Source organism: Ogataea angusta (assembly GCF_019207475.1).
Source record: "Ogataea angusta isolate 61-244 chromosome Unknown 61-244_NODE_1_length_1302399_cov_90.877568, whole genome shotgun sequence".
Taxonomy (NCBI): Eukaryota; Fungi; Ascomycota; class Pichiomycetes; order Pichiales; family Pichiaceae; genus Ogataea; species Ogataea angusta.
Window position 1 is genome coordinate 851,098 of NW_025065215.1, and position 19,128 is coordinate 870,225.

The 19,128-nt window shown below is 47.1% G+C and overlaps 12 protein-coding genes across 12 annotated transcripts; 3 read left to right on the forward strand and 9 right to left on the reverse strand.

The window, feature by feature from the left end:
- Positions 1 to 369: 369 nt before the first annotated feature.
- On the reverse strand, positions 370 to 1,302 carry KL928_000517 (uncharacterized protein; the record flags this gene model as incomplete). Its single annotated transcript, XM_043205949.1, has 2 exons — positions 370 to 780; positions 1,138 to 1,302. 2 exons carry the CDS (start codon positions 1,300 to 1,302, stop codon positions 370 to 372), a joined length of 576 nt encoding a protein of 191 aa, XP_043062412.1.
- Positions 1,303 to 1,416: 114 nt separating this feature from the next.
- On the reverse strand, positions 1,417 to 3,081 carry KL928_000518 (uncharacterized protein; the record flags this gene model as incomplete). Its single annotated transcript, XM_043205960.1, has 1 exon — positions 1,417 to 3,081. One exon carries the CDS (start codon positions 3,079 to 3,081, stop codon positions 1,417 to 1,419), a length of 1,665 nt encoding a protein of 554 aa, XP_043062413.1.
- A 75-nt stretch (positions 3,082 to 3,156) lies between these two features.
- KL928_000519 (uncharacterized protein) lies at positions 3,157 to 4,524 on the reverse strand (the record flags this gene model as incomplete). Its single annotated transcript, XM_043205971.1, has 1 exon — positions 3,157 to 4,524. One exon carries the CDS (start codon positions 4,522 to 4,524, stop codon positions 3,157 to 3,159), a length of 1,368 nt encoding a protein of 455 aa, XP_043062414.1.
- Positions 4,525 to 4,860: 336 nt separating this feature from the next.
- Positions 4,861 to 6,711, forward strand: KL928_000520 (uncharacterized protein; the record flags this gene model as incomplete). The annotated part of the gene is made up of 1 exon (XM_043205983.1): positions 4,861 to 6,711. The coding sequence occupies one exon, from the start codon at positions 4,861 to 4,863 to the stop codon at positions 6,709 to 6,711; it is 1,851 nt and encodes a 616-aa protein (XP_043062415.1).
- A 32-nt stretch (positions 6,712 to 6,743) lies between these two features.
- Positions 6,744 to 8,501, reverse strand: KL928_000521 (uncharacterized protein; the record flags this gene model as incomplete). The annotated part of the gene is made up of 1 exon (XM_043205994.1): positions 6,744 to 8,501. One exon carries the CDS (start codon positions 8,499 to 8,501, stop codon positions 6,744 to 6,746), a length of 1,758 nt encoding a protein of 585 aa, XP_043062416.1.
- A 71-nt stretch (positions 8,502 to 8,572) lies between these two features.
- On the forward strand, positions 8,573 to 9,286 carry KL928_000522 (uncharacterized protein; the record flags this gene model as incomplete). The annotated part of the gene is made up of 1 exon (XM_043206005.1): positions 8,573 to 9,286. One exon carries the CDS (start codon positions 8,573 to 8,575, stop codon positions 9,284 to 9,286), a length of 714 nt encoding a protein of 237 aa, XP_043062417.1.
- Positions 9,287 to 9,346: 60 nt separating this feature from the next.
- Positions 9,347 to 9,843, reverse strand: KL928_000523 (uncharacterized protein; the record flags this gene model as incomplete). The annotated part of the gene is made up of 2 exons (XM_043206016.1): positions 9,347 to 9,461; positions 9,527 to 9,843. The coding sequence occupies 2 exons, from the start codon at positions 9,841 to 9,843 to the stop codon at positions 9,347 to 9,349; spliced, it is 432 nt and encodes a 143-aa protein (XP_043062418.1).
- A 77-nt stretch (positions 9,844 to 9,920) lies between these two features.
- KL928_000524 (uncharacterized protein) lies at positions 9,921 to 12,869 on the reverse strand (the record flags this gene model as incomplete). The annotated part of the gene is made up of 1 exon (XM_043206027.1): positions 9,921 to 12,869. One exon carries the CDS (start codon positions 12,867 to 12,869, stop codon positions 9,921 to 9,923), a length of 2,949 nt encoding a protein of 982 aa, XP_043062419.1.
- Positions 12,870 to 13,046: 177 nt separating this feature from the next.
- KL928_000525 (uncharacterized protein) lies at positions 13,047 to 14,232 on the forward strand (the record flags this gene model as incomplete). Its single annotated transcript, XM_043206038.1, has 2 exons — positions 13,047 to 13,985; positions 14,089 to 14,232. 2 exons carry the CDS (start codon positions 13,047 to 13,049, stop codon positions 14,230 to 14,232), a joined length of 1,083 nt encoding a protein of 360 aa, XP_043062420.1.
- Positions 14,233 to 14,355: 123 nt separating this feature from the next.
- Positions 14,356 to 15,948, reverse strand: KL928_000526 (uncharacterized protein; the record flags this gene model as incomplete). Its single annotated transcript, XM_043206049.1, has 1 exon — positions 14,356 to 15,948. The coding sequence occupies one exon, from the start codon at positions 15,946 to 15,948 to the stop codon at positions 14,356 to 14,358; it is 1,593 nt and encodes a 530-aa protein (XP_043062421.1).
- Positions 15,949 to 16,067: 119 nt separating this feature from the next.
- Positions 16,068 to 17,669, reverse strand: KL928_000527 (uncharacterized protein; the record flags this gene model as incomplete). Its single annotated transcript, XM_043206060.1, has 1 exon — positions 16,068 to 17,669. One exon carries the CDS (start codon positions 17,667 to 17,669, stop codon positions 16,068 to 16,070), a length of 1,602 nt encoding a protein of 533 aa, XP_043062422.1.
- Positions 17,670 to 17,840: 171 nt separating this feature from the next.
- Positions 17,841 to 19,052, reverse strand: KL928_000528 (uncharacterized protein; the record flags this gene model as incomplete). Its single annotated transcript, XM_043206071.1, has 1 exon — positions 17,841 to 19,052. The coding sequence occupies one exon, from the start codon at positions 19,050 to 19,052 to the stop codon at positions 17,841 to 17,843; it is 1,212 nt and encodes a 403-aa protein (XP_043062423.1).
- Positions 19,053 to 19,128: the final 76 nt, after the last annotated feature.

The following is a 19,128-nucleotide window of genomic DNA, read 5'->3' on the forward strand; positions in this document are numbered from 1 at the left end:
TCCAGGTGGAAAGCGCAAATTCCACAAGAAAAGTCGCAAAGGATGTGCTACATGTAAAAAAAGACGTGTGAAGTGCGATGAGACCCGTCCAGTGTGCGGCAACTGCGATCGCATGGGAATCCAGTGCATTTACAATACACCTGCTCCCGCCGTGCAGGCTACACAGGATATCCTGACAAGCGAGCATATGTCAAACTCAACAGGTCCTTCTCCCATCCAGGAACAAAAACAAAGCACACTCAAACCTCCTGAAATTGTGCAAGAGCCAAACTTGTCCCCAAACATGATCACGCAACCGCCTCCCACTCAAACCCTGGCCTATGATACACACCAAACGCTCAACATGCTCGATTTACGACTCATGTATCACTACACCACCAAAGTCTGGCCCACAATCACAGAGGCCGGAATATCAGACTCCAAAATATGGTCAGAGGAAATCCCGATGCTCGCTTTCAAATACCCTTTCCTTATGCATTCAGTTCTTGCTTTCAGTGCCACCCATCTCTCCCGAACAGAGCGCGGCCTAGACCAGTGCGTTACGGGACACCGTGCAGACGCGTTGGGACTGCTACGTGAGGCAGTGCTCGAAATGTCGCCCGAGAACACAGACGCCCTGGTGGCAGCCGCTTTGATTCTGATTATGGACTCTCTCGCCAACGCGTCTCTGCCAACGTCGACCTCTCTCAAATCTCTTCCGCCGTCGGCATGGATATTCCATGTTAAGGGAGCGGCAACCATATTGACGGCAGTGTGGCCCCTGAGCGAAAAATCAAGATTCTACAAGTTTATTTCGGTCGACCTTGGCGACCTGGGGGAAATCGGTTACGACTTGATTTCTGGAGAACTATCAACAGACACAGCAAAGGCTGACATGCTAAAAATGAAATACTCCTCTATTCAGTGCTTTGACGAAGAGATCCGGGACATGTTCCCTATCCCACTCCACTCGCCGTATCTGCCCACACTGGCTTATATGGCAAAGCTTCACATGGAACGGAACAAGAAGGATTTTATCTTGAGAGTGTTTGCCTTTCCTGCCCTTCTGGATAAGCGATTTCTCGGACTGCTCATTAGTTGTGACCTCTCCGCAATGAGGATAATGCGATGCTATTACAAGCTGCTTCGCAATTTCACCGACGAAATGAAGGACAAGGTCTGGTTTTTGGAAGGTGTGTCTTCTGTTCTTCCGGTGGATGTTGAAGAATACTCGGGAGGTGGTGGAATGCATATGATGCTGGATTTCCTTGGTGGTCCATCCACAGCAGAAGACGACGGAATTCTCAATGCTGTGCCCAGCATCGTTCAATCGCGACTTCTGGATACAAACAATCTACCCAGCTCTTCAATAACTGAAAGCTTGGGCTTAGACGAAACATCGGGGCTGGAGGATGATACCACGTTCATCGATGTGAACTAGATTTTCGTTCGAGCAATCCCATCAGGGTCTCTGTTGACTCCCAATTCTAATAGCTTGGCAAACGCTGAAGCAAAGTCTCTCATAAATAACTCGGAATCTCTTGCATATACTTCAACCCAGTATTTGAATGTTGGATTCTTGATCAGCTCTATATCTGTGATCAGCATCATCAAACTGTGATCGGAGTTGTAATACTGTGGCATTCCGGTCAAAGGGACTTTCTCAAAATTCCACGTATCTTCCAATAGCACTCTGAAGAACTCATTGTCGAACTTAACCGGATTGGAAGTCCAACTGCCATCGAATCCACTAAACTTCACGTGGCATCCGCCCAACGTGTGGCCACCTCCAATCAACGCAACAAGCTCCTGGTCATTGAAGCCAAGACGTTGAGTGAACACCTCATGAAGATGCTCGGTATCTTTTGTAGCCACAGGGAGTCTTCCCATTGGAGGCACCTTATTAGAGTCTGGACAGTCTGTTCTTCCCGGCTTCCACTCAATCTTTGGTCCTCCCATGGCTTCAATAGCAACCACTCCTCCTAATGTATAAAGATCAGCAAAAGATATCCAAGGATATTTCTCGTGAATTTGATCTAGATACGATTTTGCAGTGTGCAGTCCTGTATTTCCGGGATCATTGAATTCTTGGGCAAATCTCATTGTACCTCCATTACATCCACCGGTACCTGACTCGCGGTCGAAATGGGCACAACAATGCCAAGTGAATCTAACAATGTTGGGACCAATAGACCCGTCGTCATAATCTGGTTTTGGAAGACAGTCTCTGATCGCTTGTCTGACCAGCTCGTAATTTCCGTAAGTGGGATCCTGAGGTTTATTTTTTCGCCTAATTCTGATCTTATAGAAAAAAGACGAGTTAGAGTCTGAAGACTTGATTGGTCTGTCCTCAATGACCTGTTGCTCTTTTGGTACGGGAGTTGGGGATGGTGGAGGCGCTTCTGCTGGTTGATCAAAAAGTTTGGTTATTGACGGTGATTTAATTGGCACAGTTTGGGACACCAGATGACCTGAGTCATGTGTCTGTCTCACCGACTCAGAGCTAAGGATGTACGATTTCGGTGTGAAATCCGACTTGACTCGTGGTGCAATCACACGACTTGAGTCTCTGATAGCATCGCTATTGGGGAATCTAGACTCTCTCTCAAGCAATTGGCCGTCCTTGTCCGCTGAAGGAGTAGAGTTGGAATGAGGGTCAAATAAATAAGAGCCTGTTTTTTTAGGCACAAAGGGAAGTTTTCTGAGTGTGCAAATGGGGGCGTGAATGACATATCTTTCGTAATAGTATGCTGTTCTTCTCCACGTGATACCTGGTATAGCTTGCAACGCAGGAGATTCGAACCAAGCCTTGACATCCTCTGCTACAGGTCTTGTTTCATTGTACGTCCTGACCACGTTAAAGCGTTTTTTCTGCTCCCAGGACTCCCTGAAAGTCAGATCATCTTCTCTGGCCCCATTAATCATCAAAATCATGTTGTAGTGGTACAAAATAAAAAGTTTGATATATGAAAGAGCATTCAGGGTATTGTAATGTGCAAACTGCAGAATCACTCTCAGAAACACATAGGGAACCAAGAGGACCCGTCCAAGCGTTGAGACAGAGCGTGCAAAGCTGGTGTATGTGCCTGCAATTCTGTCCATAACGAAGTGGGAAAAACTATATCCTTCTTTTTCAGACGCCGAATATACCCTTATTTTGTTGCATCCATACACCGCTTAATTCAGTTGAACATAATTACCTGGGAACACTCCAGTCACACCATTAAGAGACCCGGTCCACCAATCATTTTGGTTTTCGGACCTTTGCAAGATTGTAATGACCTGTCCGGCACTAAAGGACAAGTCTCCCTCTGCTTGCGCTGTGTAGTCGTACAGCGCGGTGCAAGTTTCTGCTGCTGGTGCAGCAGCAGCCGGAGCAGCAGGAACCACGGGCGAAGACGCAGAAGTGTAAGAATTGGGGGATGAGTAACCATAGGAAGCAGTCTGGGGAGCGCCATATGGCGTCTTTTTGTCCTCTGGGTAGCCGTACGTCGACGTGGTGGTAGGTGGTGTTTGGCCGTAAGTTTGGCCATAAGCTGGCGCAGGCGAGGTCTGACCATACGGTGGAGGCGAAGTTTGGCCGTAAGCAGTGAGAGGGGAGGATTGGCCGTAAGCGGATCCACTACCGTAGGATGAAGTCGGAGATGAAGGGTCAGTGTGCTGTCCCGAGGCGTATCTTCTCTTGGTGGCCTCGAGCTTGGCCTTTGCGTGTCCGATCTTAAAGTGTGTTAGCCCAATGGCTTCAGCTCTTTCCTCCACATCGCCTCTCTTGTTCGTGAATTGTTCCAAGATATCCGAGTTCAGGTCGAAGTATGGGATCTTCATTTCCTCCATTCTGGAGGACAGCGTGTAGAAAACGTTCAGCTGCATGTAGTACAAGCTCACAAACAAGGGTTTGATAAATTCGCCCTCCAATTGGAAGAGAATAGGCAGCTCGGTCTTCAACATCTCGTTGTAGTAGTCGAACTCTTGCTGCGCAATGGCAACGTCACTCTCGTACTTGTACACTTTCTCTTCCATCTTCTCGTTTTTCTCGGCCTTCAACTGGGCTTTCTTCAACGAGTTCTGGTGTCTGTCCAAATCAAGCTGCTTATGGTTTCTCTTTGTTGCCATTTTCCGGATAGCTTGGATGATGCGCAACAGCTCGTTAGCCGGACCGACAATTCTGGACTCAATGAGCTCCAGGTCTGGTTTGAGCGTCTCTTTGAGCTCCTGCAAAACATCTCTGTATTGGACACAAGCCTCAATACCTTCAGGATTGCCTTCTGGAATGGTAGAGTTAGGGTCCGACACCTTGCCGCTAATCGGTTTGAAGATTTCTTCAATCGACTTTGAAAACCCAAGCTGCCTATCCAGCATGTCATTGACCGCTTTGTGGTACCGCTTCGACTCCTCGCTCAAGCGTTTCGTCATATCCTCTAACTCTTTGAACCTTCTCTCAGCGTCCTGGTAGACGGGGTCGTTGGTGGTCTCCCCCATGTTGAACTTTTGCCGCAGGTTCTGGGGAGCCCGCACAATGGCTTTCTGGAATCCTTTCAAACTCATTGTACGGATGGTATAGTAGATGAAATTGATATGTTTTTATCTAGATTGATGAGAAAAAGCTGACGGACCAAGCCCGCATTTGCAAAGCTTCATCTCTACACCGAGCCGATCGACGCCGCCAACATAAAATAGAAATCTAAAAATATATGCTAATTTCGCTGTTCTTGCTTCTCGGACCGTGTAGTGACAAATATAAGCCCATTGAAAGCACATTCTTGTACTCAAACTGAACATTGTGGTGAATTTGGATGCATTTGCGAAAATAACTCATCACTATACTGAAAAAGCTTCGAGAACAGATCTACAGTACACGGTTTCGAGCACAACAGAAAACTAATGTCAGAACCCTCGTCTCCAAGCAAGAACTCGTTAACCGGCTGGTGGAAACACATCAAGAAGGGCGAGTCGGAGCTGGGCTCGCCTCCGCCTCTTCCAATGAACGGTCAAAATCACAGCTCCGCGTCAGGGTTTTCTGCGGAGTCTAAGTCTATCTCGTCTCCCACTCCGCAATACCGCGCGAATTCACCGTCTTTGCTTGCACCTCTTGCTTCACCGACGAGGCCCTTTCTGGGTTACAAGTCACGCTCGTCTCATAACGTGAGACCGCTGTCACCGTTTCAGGACAACGGCTCGCAAGAAAAACTAAAACAACACCGAGATTCTTTTATTCAACAGCGACAAATGGATTACATCGGCGACTCGTCGATATTTGGATGCCCCATCGAGGAATCCATCAAGGTTGCTGAGGCCAAAATATACATCAGCAGCGACCGTAACGGACTGATACGCTACGGCCGGATTCCTAGAGTGGTGGCACTATGTGGATCGTTTTTGAAGAAGAACGGACTTGAGGTTGAAGGAATATTCAGAGTCGCGGGCTCTACCAAAAGAATCAAGCAACTGCAATTGATATTCTCGTCCCCGCCTACTTACGGCTCCAAAATTGATTGGGATGGATATACAGTTCATGACGCTGCGTCGTTGTTTAGAAGATTCCTCGGCTCGCTTCCAGAGCCGCTTATACCGCTATCCATGTATGACAAATTCAGGGAGCCTCTTCGATCTCGTCCCAATATCGTCCGATTCCTCAAAGAGAAGGAGAAAAAGATGGGCGACTTCAGCGGGCTGTCCTCGGGCAAAGAGGAGCAGAAACAAGAACAGGAGCAGCTCACCGACGACGAGCTAAAGCTTCGCAAAAAGACCAAAAAGGAAAAGATAAAGAAAGAACGCAAAGAGGCGCTGAAAGACTACGCGAGACTAATAGAACAGCTGCCTGAGTTGCAACGACAGCTGTTATTCTACATCTTGGACCTCCTGGCCATTTTCAACGCCCATTGCGACAAAAACCTCATGCCTGCCAAGAATCTGGCTGCCATTTTTCAACCCTCGGTCTTGTCTCACTCAGATCACGATATGTCGCCCGAAGAATACGCTCTTTCGTCGCTGGTTATTGAATTCATGATCGAATACTCGTATAAAATCTTGCCAGCTGCTCAAAAAGTTGCCAAAAAAGATTCTGCGCTAAATTCCACTGCTTCCTCCACAACAAACGAGCAAACAAGCTCCAAGGTTTCCGCCCCAACAACGCTGCTACCTCCGCCAACCACAAAGTTCACCAGAAAACATAGCAAGAGTTTATCCTCTGTCCAGTCTCCGTCCGATATGCTTCGCGTGAACAACGGTAAGTCCAAGCTAGAACATACCCAAACGAATACCACAGACGAGGTCGACTCGGCAGTGGACTCGGCAGTGGACTCGGACGACGAGACCCGCCCGCTTGCTCAAAGGCTTTCCGTTTCGTCGATTGGATCTCAGAAAATGCGTCCCTCGTTCTCATCAACATCAAAAACATCACCATCCGAAGTCAAGGCAGAGAGTCCGCTCAAGTCTGAGGTTTCATTTCCTAAAATGGAGCTCAAGCCTCCAGTCCTTAAAATTGGCGCGTACGAGTCCGTCCCGCTTTCTTCCTCGACAAGTCAGATGGGAACAACGATCAAACTGCCAAACCACCCAGGCTCTCCGAAGAACCTACCATCGTCGATCGACGACAACTTGAGCTCCGTCCAGGACCCGATAGATGACGAACGGGAAACGAGGTGGGAGGAGGATCCAAATGGCGCTAATGGAGAAAAACTTTCCTGGTTCAAAAGATTACGATCGAGGTCTACTTCCAAGTCCAGAAAATAAAGCTAGGAATCTAATTAGTGACTAATTGTAAATTACAGTTCTATGACTTCGACTTCGTCCGCCGTATATTTCCTCTTCTTTGCTGGGCCCATGTCGTCCTCAGCTTTACGTTTAGGACCGTCTAGCCCATTAATGTCACCCTCCATAATGAGATCGTCTCCCTCTATGATAAGATCGTCTTCCTCATCTTCTTCCTCCTTCTTTTCTTCTGGTACCACCTTCGCTGGAACCTCTAGCTCTGGCAGTTCCAACTTATCGCCTTTGTCCACCAATAGCTCCAAGGAGTCTAGCTCATCATCAGCATCACTTATAAACAACACATTGCCGTAAGAGCAGACTTTATCGAGTTTTATTTCCAGGTTATCGTCAAAGTCGTAATCATAAAGCAGTCGCGTTCCTTCTGCAATCCCAATGTCATCCGAGTATCCGTATTTGTCAATGATCGCCTTGCGCAGCCCATCAACTGTGTACTTTGAAAGGTCTATCGAGATTATGCCTCTAGTAACAGAACATGCTGGACACTTGGGGTTTTTGGGAGCCAACCCCGATGTGTTCACAAACCTGGAAGGTTGATTTGAGTCGTACACCATTTTCGACTTGGACACCTTTTCTTGCATCGTCGCGTGGAAAGCATGGGTTGAAGAAAGCGCACTGAATCCAGCCATGATGGCGTTGGTGGTGGCCACCGCAGGAATGATGTTTCCTGCTATTTGTTTGATCTCGAACTTTGTTTTCATTGGAATGTGAAAGATATACGACCGTAAGTTGGCGGCAGAAACCACAAAGTCCAAAGTGTCTTCGTCGTCCTTGTCAAATTCGACAGGACCCTGCTTGAGTCTCTGAGCGATTTTGCTGGTAGAGTTGATAAAAAGCGCAAGATTCTCCTCCACTGTCCAAAGCTTCTGTCCGTCGAGACTTTTGATTTTGACTGGCTCGCAATTCAAAGGCTCTGGTTTCTCCCTCGTTTTCCAAAGAGTTTCAATCCGCAAGAGTCTCTCTATGTCCTCTTCAAAGATTTTCTCAACAATTTTAGACACAAAGCCCTTATCTCCCGGAGCAGCTTCGTTTACCAGAGCTTTCAGATCCAGCAATTCATTGGACTCTTTTAGTAATGCCTCTATTTCGGCTTTGTTATCGCTCTCAATGTCCTGTGGCTTTAGCTTATCCTGGTCGGAAACATCGTCTCCAAAAAGCTGTGGAAACAGGAAGTTTTTCGCCCAGGTGATGCAATGAATTGGCTTGGAAGGCGTCGAACGAATAGTGCACACAGGAAACGTTTTAGGTTGCTCCTTCGGAATGCACGCAAAGCACTCTGTCTCGTAGGGGTAGATGGGTTGAACTTGGCCTTTCAATCCCGATGTACCACTCTCAATGAGTGGGATTTTCGTGAACAGGGCAATTTTGTTGACGTAGAATCTTGCCTCCAAATTGTCTAGCGCATTGAAGATGATGTCGAATTGCGTAAAAAAGCTCAACGGAAACATATTTGTGTCCATGATATTTCCGTGATGCGCAACCAGTTTGCTGGCATGGTTGAAGTGACCAACAGCCTGCTGTGCAGTCATGGCCTTGGATTTTTTGATGTCTTTCTGGCGGAACAGGAACTGTCTGTTGAGGTTGGACAGGTCGATTGTGTCAAGGTCCAAGATGTGAATTTCGCCGTAGTTCATCAGAAGAAGGTCCTTGAGCAATTCGCAGCCAATTCCGCCGGCACCAACCATCAGCACCTTTGACTGGCGAAACTGGTCTGTCTGGCTGCCAAAGATTTTCCTCAAATGAGAGTCATACATGACGGGCGCCCTTTTGTGGTTTTGAAAAATATACTTCTATTGATTTTTGCTATTTATTATTCTGTACAACGATGGATAAGTACTCGGTTATTTTGCCAACGTACAACGAGCGCAAAAACTTGCCAATTATCACATACCTCATTGCAAAGCACTTTGAGAAGGCTGGCTTGAACTGGGAAGTGATCATTGTCGACGACGCGTCTCCGGATGGCACACAGGATGTGGCTAAACAGTTGATCAATGTGTACGGTGCAGACCACATCCAACTTAGAGCACGTGCTGGAAAGTTGGGACTGGGAACCGCATACATTCACGGACTGCAGTACGCCACCGGCAACTTTGTGATCATCATGGACGCCGACTTCTCGCACCACCCTTCGGCCATCCCTGAATTCATAAAGAAACAGAAAGAAGGAGATTACGATATTGTCACGGGAACACGTTATGCAGGCGACGGAGGCGTCTACGGTTGGGACTTGAAAAGAAAACTTATCAGCCGTGGAGCCAACTTTCTGGCTACTGTGGTTCTTCGACCACATGTCTCGGATTTAACAGGTTCGTTCAGATTATACAAAAAGGATGTGCTGGCTAAAATTATCGGCGCAACAAAGTCTAAAGGTTATGTTTTCCAGATGGAGATGATGGTGAGAGCCAGAGCAATGGGATTCAGCATTGCTGAGGTGCCTATCTCGTTCGTCGATAGACTGTACGGAGAGTCCAAGCTTGGAGGAGATGAGATCATTGGTTATTTGAAAGGTGTGTGGAATCTGTTCACCAGCGTTTAGAACCCGCTGCACCGAGTTTCTTTATGTGTAGTTTGACACTTCAAGGAGCAAACCCGTGCACTACATTGTATACACGAGCTGAAGCTGACGTTGCCGCAAATGGTGCAGAGCTTTTTGACCATCACGTGTCCTGGCTTGATCTCGAGTCCATTGAATGCGCGCATCTCGGCCTTGTCTAATTCGTCCACGTAATTAGACCAGTTCTTCTTCGAGTTGAGTATCCTCTTAACTGCTACCGACGGTGTAGAGGTGCGTTTTCCAGCTGGTGGTCCGAGGTTCTTTGGTATCTCCATCTTGTGGATCTCGCTGAAGTTCTCTCTGTCAAGCTCTTCGAATCGTCGGTTGGCTTTCTTGAGTTCGATGGCACTATGGCGTTCCGATTCTTCGTTCTCCTCCTCCCCATCTTGATCAAAGTTCTGCTGTTCAATGGCGTTCTGCAAGGCGGCGATGTTATAGTTGATTCGTTTGCGCTTGTTGGGTGCTCTTGCGGCCGAGCTGGGCGTCGATGCCGTTCGTGCAGTCGCCTTCTGTCGTACAACTTCCTCAATAAAATGCATTTTGGCGAATATTTAAATAACGAAAATAATTAAACACAGCCTGATATAGACATGATATCCTTGAATTTATTCATGATCTATTTCGAGCTACAAAGCGTGAGGATTCGTTGGTGCAACTTGAGAGCGACATTTTCCACAGACAAGTAGTCACAGGCTATGGCACGACGCAAATATACCACTTGACCAGAAACTGGCAAAGGCTCGTCGCCTTTCAATGTGGCATATATCTTGTTGGTTGTGTCCTGAAGCCACTTCTTAGCAGTGTCATCATATTGGTCAAACTGAAGAGGCTCAATGCTAATGACAAATAAAGACTTGTCCAGCGACAGCTTGTCGGTTCTGTGGCGCAGTTGTATCGTCACTGCAAAACAAACTCTTTCAGTCTTGACTTTCTTCTCTAACTTGCGTTCGAGATATTTGTAGTATGTGATTTTGAACATTTCGAAATCAAACATGTTCAGTTCAAAGCCGCTCTCGGGAGTCATCCTAAGCTGCTGAGAGTTGCTGTTCTGTTCCAAAAAGCGCCTGTAGAACTCTTCGCTGTCCATTGACAATTTCACAAGGAGCTTGTAAAATGGTAAGGTCAATTTGAGATATCTGACCAGTAGTTTGATCTTTTGGAAATCAAAATCACTGACCATGTCGTTCAGGTATTTAGAGCAAAGCCTGTGCGGATTATCTTTTGGAAGCTCGATAGATATCGAGTCTTGTGTTTCATTTAATAGAATTAGCGTGATCATCTCTTCAGGATTGGAACCATATTGGAAGGAGACCTTTGTGAGGGAAATGTCAATCACCTTAAGCGACTCGTCGTGGCTAATTATATGCAAGAGCGATAACAAACTGAAGAATTTGTTGAGTACCAGGAGCGAGTCGCTCATGATGGAAATGTCCGTTGTCGCTAAAGGATTAAAGAAACTAGCTGTGGATTCGTGATTAAGTTTCTCGAACAAATTAATCTGTGAGTGGATCTTGAAGATCGATGTTTCTGGGTTCAGCTCTATTGAGTTGTTCTTTTCGTCGTTGAAGGATATAGACGATAATTTGAGCTCACTTTGCAGCTTGCCAAAAATCATGATTTCCAGCTCGCTGTTTTTGATATTCATGGTGAGCACTAGGGAGTCGCGGCAGTTCGGAATGTTGAATAAGGACTTGTTGTCTAGAATCACTGTAGCGCTGTCTCCCTTTCGCATGGAGTCCAAATCGAGCCCGAAGTTTTTCTTGGTGAACTGTCTGACCTTTTCGTCCACTTTGTCCACGGTCTTGAGCTTGCAGCCCTGGTTTTCCAGTTCTTTGACAACCAGATTGCAAAGCAGCATGGATGTGGTCTTCTTTGCAAGCGTGACAAACGATGGATAGCTGTATTCGCTTTCCGTGCCCCCTATGATCATAGGTTCACACCAAGAAATCGACCACTGACCTGCAGACGACTTGATTCTGGAACACCACCACTGAACCTTGGACGAGAATCCCGAAACCCCAACCGTAAGGAACCACCCGCTTGGCCATTTCTTGCGCCGATAAAACTTGAGGGCAAATAGCTGTTCTGCAAAAGTGCGGTCTTTTAGATGATCATAGTCAATATTGAGTTTTGTATATTCCGCGGTGGAAAGCCTGACAACATCCACGCAGATCCAGCCGGTGGCCATTAGCATTGACCCCAACTCGCTTAGGTGTGTTTCCAATCGCAGAACAAGCAGCTTGAGTGCGGTCTCGCGAGTGTCTGCGTTGATCTGAGCCGCAACTCTTGCCATTATAGGGGTAGGATTTTGGAAGAAACCATCTCCCGAAAGAGCATCAATTCCATACACGGCTGACTTCATGGAACTCAATGTCAGCAGCAATTGCGAATCCTTGTGCAGGGATACAAATTTGTCCGCCATTTCGATTTTGTCAGCAACTTCCTGTTGGACTTCTTTGATGTGTAGTTCGATGTGTTTTTGAATGATGTCTCTGATTAGGTGCTCGATAGTTATTGATCCGTCTTCGTTCTCAAGTCTGAAATCATGGTCCGTGCACAAACGTCCTTCACGGATCCAACGGAATCCCAGCAGATTATTCTTGAGTTTTCCTATCTCTATTGTAGACTTCACAGACCGTCTTTTCAGCCAATATGTGACAACGACAAAACATTTTTCCGCGTTGTATATATGAGTCAAGTGCCCTTTCCACATGCCCATGCGCAGGCGGATTAGCTGGCGATGAAGGTAGTACAGTTTGCAGGTGATGGCATAATTGTGGAAAATATTGTACAATCCAGTGAGTCCGTTTTTGCTCAGCTCGATGTTGGCCACCTTCTCCAAGTGTGCAAACGTCATATATGGGAGAGCTGTCACCTGTGGAATCAGCTTGTTGTCTCTCGACTGAAACTCTAGTTTGAAGTCAACCAAGAAAAACCCCGACTGATCATAGGTATTGGCTATTGAAACACAACATTGAAACAAATTAGGGATGCGAAACTTGACACGGCCATCTTTAATCTCGTAGTTGTAAAAGGGTTTGGGGAGATTGTCTTCAAGGGCCATTTTGGCAGAAAGCTCAACATCGAGCGTCTTTAAGGTATGAAGTATCAGCTTGGGATCAACTTTCTTTTGTGGTCCATAATTATGGGTCGGGAGTTGTGGTCTTCCCTTGATAAGAACCTCGAGCGCGGTCTCAAGGTCCGGATTCGGGAGCTTTGCAGAGACCAGCGACTGCTTGATCCCTCCAATTTGCATCAGGGCATTTGTGATGCTTTGGTTCTGTTCCCGAAGCCACACGAAAAGGTCGATCAGCTTTTCAACGCTCTGAGAATTTCGAGCCCATTTGCTCAGCACGTACAATCTCACAAAGTTCTCTCGAATACTCACCAGAATATCGAGGAAGTTGCGCTTCTTGATACTATCAGGTTGGGTCGTATTTTCCAGTGTTTTAAGATATTCGCTCAGCTGTTTATAGCTGTGAACAGCGTATCGTTGCAATACAACTCCAAGCGGAGTCATATTGGCCGCCACATGGGGAATTGGCGGAACATCAGCGTCTGACATGGTGCGCAGTTGGGGAAAACACTTTTTCTCTGAGTATGAGTTTCTTGCCTTTCTTGTGGCTGGTGTACATTTTTTCAGCGTGGCTTGATCAACAAAAAAGTAAATAGAACAAGATTATATCTATCGTTTATAAGTTCCCCGTGATTCAGTGTAAAGTCGCACGATCCAGCCTTTACGATGTCTGAGTCCACCAATAATGGCCCGGACCTTGATTTCAAGGTGCCATTAGCTAGGGAGTTTGTCGATATCAATAATATGCCCTCTCCAGAAGATATTGCTCAGACTCCTTCTATTGATTCGGTCACGGACTCGGAATCAGCCGACAGCAGAGGAGCCAGCTTGCCGCGCAACCAGCCGCTAGGTGGCCCACTACATATGAAGAAACTCAGAGAACCAGGAAGCACTCCCACGGAGCACAATGACAGGATTGCTTCGGATGTACGTATCGATGATAGACGGAATCTTTCCCTGAACATTGAGCCCGTGCAAAGAATCGTTTCGGTGCCTCTGCGACCGCCAGAGCTGCAGCAGACAGCGTACAACCTTCAGAGCACCGATTCGATAAACGAGGAGATGGAATATGGTAAAGATGTGATTGCTACGTTTTGCACGCTTGAAACGGCAACTCATGTAAAACAGCACTGGCATTGCACGAAAGAGATCGGCCGCGGCACATTCAGCACAGTCTACATTGATCGATCGCAGACGGTAGCGGTCAAAGTTTCCACCATTCCTTCGCATGATCTGGACACCAGGCTTCGGATCCAAAGCTCGTTGGTGCGAGAATTATCGCTCTTGCAATCTATCAATCACCCAAACATCGTCAAGCTTCTGGGCTCAAACTCGAGATTAGACAAAAACCAAGTGGTCATGGCAATGCCGTACTATTCCGGAGGAGATCTGTTCACACTACTAGTTACTCTGGGACAGGATTTTAATTATTACCACAAAAAATTGGTTTTCAGAAATATTGTGAGCGCTGTCAAGTGTCTTCATGACATGAACATCTGCCATAGGGACATCAAGCTCGAAAACATATTGCTCGCTCCAACTCCGGACGAGTTTAGAAACACATCAGCTGTTGAACTGGACATCAAATATGAGCATTCAGTAGCCGTGCTATCTGATTTTGGTTTGTCAAAGAAAATAGATCCCGAACAGCCTCTTCTGACCACGCGGTGTGGCTCTGAAGACTACGTTTCTCCTGAACTACTTCTAGGACTGGCCTACGATGGCAAGCAGAACGATTGTTGGTCTTTGGGAGTGCTATTATACGCAATGCTGGAAAACAGACTGCCTTTTGATCCGCTTCCCAACAGCACTGGACGGGGCAGACGCTCAGCAAAACCCGCCCATCGTATAGCAACTCTGACGTGGGGGTGGTATCACTACAGAGAGCATAACATGGATCAGCAAGGAAACGACTGGGGGCCTGCCAAACGCGTTGTTGAGATGCTGCTTGTCAAAAGAGATGAAAGGGCAGATATTAACACTGTTTATGAGAGCGAATGGTGCAGCTGGCAAGCCTCCGATTGATGTCCTGTTGTTTTCCGATCAACTCGAACATGATGTTGTATTTTGTGTCAAACAATTTCTTCAGAGCATCGTCAGGAACATATTTGACAACTTTAAACTTTGCATCTTTCGCCGCACATCCGCCAAGTATCGAGCATCCGCGAGCGCCAATAAGCTTCGAGTCTAATTCCATAGGAAGAAGGATATTCATATCGTCTAAAATAAATGCCAGTAGCTCCATGAGTCTTGCGTTTTTGGCCTGAGACCCACACACTTGCAACGTCTTGAGATGGAACCCTGATTTGCGGAAACAGTCAACGATCATTCTTGTAGATAGAGCGAGGTACTCCAAGATTGAAAGGTAGCAGCACACCAGATCTCTTGTGTCTTGACGCAATGATCCTCCGATTATCACGGACGAGAGAGTTGAGTCGTTAAATGGCGTTCTGTTTCCCAAATAGTCACCGATGTACACTCTTTTTTCTATCAGCTGCCAGGCAGAGCTCAATCCTTCGTTCGCCACGAAAGAGCTCACCAGCTTTTCGAGTTGCTGAAACATATTTGAGGACTTGTCCAGATTTTTTGCTGCTGGGTGATTTTCAAACAGAGACTCAAAAAGGATACCCGAACAGCTTAGCCCTCCCTCATAAAACCAAAACGTTTCTGTCAAATGGAATGGTCCCCAAATTCCTGGTGGAGGATCTTTCGGGGCCCTGGAAACGGTCAAGTAGCATGTGGACGTTCCTGCTACCATTACCAAGTTTTCTTCTGGATTTATGTCGCTGCTTTGAAGAGCAAAAAAAGAAGCATAGCAGTCTATGACTCCAGAGCAGACCACAGCAGACTTGGCGTCCCATCTCTCAGCCAATTCGGGCGAAAGCTTGGAAATAGGGGTACCAGCGAACGGTATTCCTGGATATGGGATGTTTTCGACTCTGCCGATCTGCGACTCGTTGAGATGGATATCCAGTTCGCGAAGACAGTCGATTGAAAATCCCTTCAGTGATCCGTCTATACCTATATTTTCTGTGCTGTATTTTTGTACATTCAGCGCCTCCCCAGCAAGCTTCCACTCGAACCAGTCATGAAGATCAAAAATACGGGGCTCGGAAAAGGCCGATCTGAGATACTCCTTGACTTTGGGTAAGGCCATCTCAGCTATTATCGACCCTCCAAGACGTTGCAGGATACCAGGGTAGCGGGTTTCCATCTTGCTGTTGATAGAATCTGTTTCTCCTCTGTGATCCATCCAAAGAATTATGTGGCTGTTATCATTGTCTTCGACCACCAACGAGCAGGTCGCACCGCAACATATTGATTTCAAAGCTCCTTCCTCTTTGGACCTTGCTGTTTGCAAGCTTTCATCAATAGCAGTTAACAATTTAGACCAGAGCTGGGACGAGTCTTGCGTGATAATTCGACTGTCAGACGGATGGTAATAGACATCGATCGCTTGCTCGGATCCGCCTAGCACAACCCCCTGGTCGTTTAAAACGGACGTCCGCAAAGAGCTTGTGCCAATGTCAATGCCCAAGTACCAGGACGACACAGCTGACTTAGGCATTTTTTACAGGTTTGAGGTGTGTGATCTTTAAATTTATAATAGTATTCAAGTTCTATTTAAAACAATCCGTAATCTCCAAGCAAAGTCAATCTATTACATAAAAAAGAACGTTTGTAAACTCATGTCAAAAATGGAAACTTCTCATTAAACGTTTCTTGGTCAAGCATCTCAAATTTGAACCATTCGATAAGACTCAAAAAGACCTTGGAATGGAAGCACACCGGCTCCTCGATCTCATCCAACGAGTTGATGGTTTCGGAAGCAGGTAGCGGGTCGACAATAGTGAGGTCGTTGGATCTGGAGCTCGAGGTGGCCAGCGGACTCAAACCCTGGTACTTCTTCTCCATCTCGTAAGTCAAAAGCGGTTTGAACGATTTCTCGATAGGAAGCACAGCACACAGCCAAATTCTGGTCTTGTAGATTTTGAACAGCTCCTTGATTAGTCCTCTAAAGTCTAGTCTTCGAAGGCAATAGTAGTATATTATCAGTTTTTTCTTGTCGAACTGGAACTCGACGTTCTTGATAATTAGGTCCAAGTTCAAGGACTGGACGTAATTCAGACAAATGCGGTATGCCATTAACTCATCATTATATTTGGACGTCAATTGGGTAAGTTCGTGAGGTTTAGCGAATCTTAGAATTTGTTTGTTTGGTAAAGTGATAAAGTTCTCATCTTCGTTAATAATCGAGCGTTGAGTGTTCGCGTTGTGTAGGTGGTTCTGATTGGTCTGATTGTTCTGCGGTTTGTTATTGGGTGGTCCCTGAGACGAGTTGGCGTTGCCGAACTCAAGTGACTTCAGATGCAGCTTCTTTTTGAGATAGTTGAACAGCAGGGCGAACCGGAAATCGATCTGTGGTTGTAGAACCATCACCAGATCTTTTCCACGGTCCCCTTCAATGATAATCAGGTCCTTGGGTGTCAACTTCAGGTTGGAAGTTTTTGGCAACGAGATAATGTCCAGTTTTCCGTTTTTGTTGATGATCATCGAGTAGTTTTTGGAGGCCTTTTGCGGCGAGCCTGCAAGATCCTCATTCTGCGTGAGCAGATAGTCCAGTAACTTGCTCACTCGGATCTGAAGAAGTCCCGGTGTCTCGGTAAGCGAGGTACCCAGCAAAACATTCAGCTGGTGGACGATTCTCATTGAAACGTCAAAGTCGCCAAAGTACTTGGCGTCCCTGAGAAACTCAGCTTTCAGCTCTGGAGACGTGACAATGGAGTTGGAGACTTTCTCGAGGAGCAACCCGTTGTCAAGCGTGACAAGAGACTCCTGTGGCTGGACCTGCGGAAGAAACGAGTTCAGAGGGGGTAAGAAGGACGCTGAAAAATCGAAGCTGTGGGTTCTCGAGTGATCCACATCGAAGAATCTGGAGGAGGCAGTGTACGGTGGAGCCTGCGCAAAAGCTGGCGGAAGATCCAGCTTGTTATGGGTCGTGTAGTATAGTTCTGCGGTGTAGCTTGGTCTTCTCGAGGAAATGTTCGACACACCGCCCTGGAGCTCCACTGGTAGAGCGAAGGCACTGGGGTTGCTGAAAATCGAGTCCCTAGATGCGCTCGACACCGAGGAGTGTGGTGAACTGTTTTGATTCGCCTGATCTCTCAGGTAACCCAGCTTGGATGACAGCACGTCATAGAAAGGATCTGGGTCCACGAATTTCTCTTGGCGTGGTGCAAACTCCGGAGCAATGGTGTACTGCTCCAAGAAATTGTTGAAAGACGCCATTATGGAGAATGAATAATCGGACAACCCCACTGGAAATAAAAAATGGAGTTTACGGCTGCTTTAAATATCCGAGCAAAAATTGAGGGGCATCATCATACTTCGCGACCCCAAAATCCGGGGTTGTCGTGTGGGGCAAAATAAATTCATCAAGTGGATGTATTAGGCTACAGTTTACGGATATTCTGTATACAGCCATCTGTAACATCGCCCAGAGTTCACCGTTGCTGCCTCCAGGGGCAGCGAGTAGGGTTTCACCAACATGCGCACCGGCCTGCGCACCAGGGCTGCCAATTTTTTTGCGGTTTCGGCTTCCGCCGCTGTCATGTCTAGTAGCGGGTATGTAAATGTGATGCCTGCGAACCGGAAAAGATCGTACCCTTCCACTCTGATTCGCAACGTTGCGGTCGAGCCCACCTCCTGCACCAGCACGTCGATTGCTTTTGTCATTATTGTGTTGTCGGGGAAGCTTTTGTAGATGAGATCGGCCGTGCGTGTCTCCAGCCGCATTATGTGCACATAGATGAAATATGCTCCCGTGTAGTCGGCCAGGGGTATTTGGGAGACGGGGAAAGTCACGTTTGGCCTGTCCCTGACACGGCCGCTCTGCTTGACGGTGTACACCTTTTTGCCCAATTTCTTGGGGGGTGCATCGTCGTCAGAGCTTTCCATGTCGCTGAGAAAACCTGTATCTGAGTACTGCTCAGGTGACGTGTGGCGGTGCTGTGCCTGTGGCGGTGAACATGTGATACCAGTAGCTGACTTGCCGAGGTCGCTAACCACCTGTTTGATCTTAGGGTTGGACTCGAAATACGCACTGCATTGTGTCTTCCAGTCGCGGAAGATCTCTTGTGCCAAGGCATGGTTATTTTCTTTTGGGTCGTATATCGTCTCTGCTGCCGGATTGTTTCCGGCCTCGAGAACGCTCACCGGCCAGATCTGGCTGTAGTAGTTGTCAGAAAAACCGGGATCCGCTATCAGGTCAATGCGGTCGGTCCACATCTTCGATCTCAGCCGCAACGAGATCACGGTCGCGTGTTGATAGAGCGGATAAAACGACGCGATCCTGTTACCGAACCATTTGGCGTTCACCGTGTCGCCGAAAATGCGCTTTAAATAGGTAACTGACTCGGGATAAAATGCCACGTCAATGATACTGTCGGCGTGTTCAGGATCGTCGAACAAGGGCGGGTCGCAGCAGGCATAGTTCATCTCAGATTGGGCGACAAATGGATTTCGAGAGAAGTCCGTCATGTGCACCACAATTGGCTTGGTCGGCTTATCGCGGGTCGTGATGCCCACCACGAGCCCCATAATTCGTTTCCTGGTGAACGTGGTGTTGGGAAGGTCCCGTACACGCAAGATATCGACGGATTTCTGCGACATGGTAGATACTAAATTATTCACGGGAGTTTCGACGCGTCGCTTACGTATTTTTTTATTTCACTATCCTGTTGAAAGG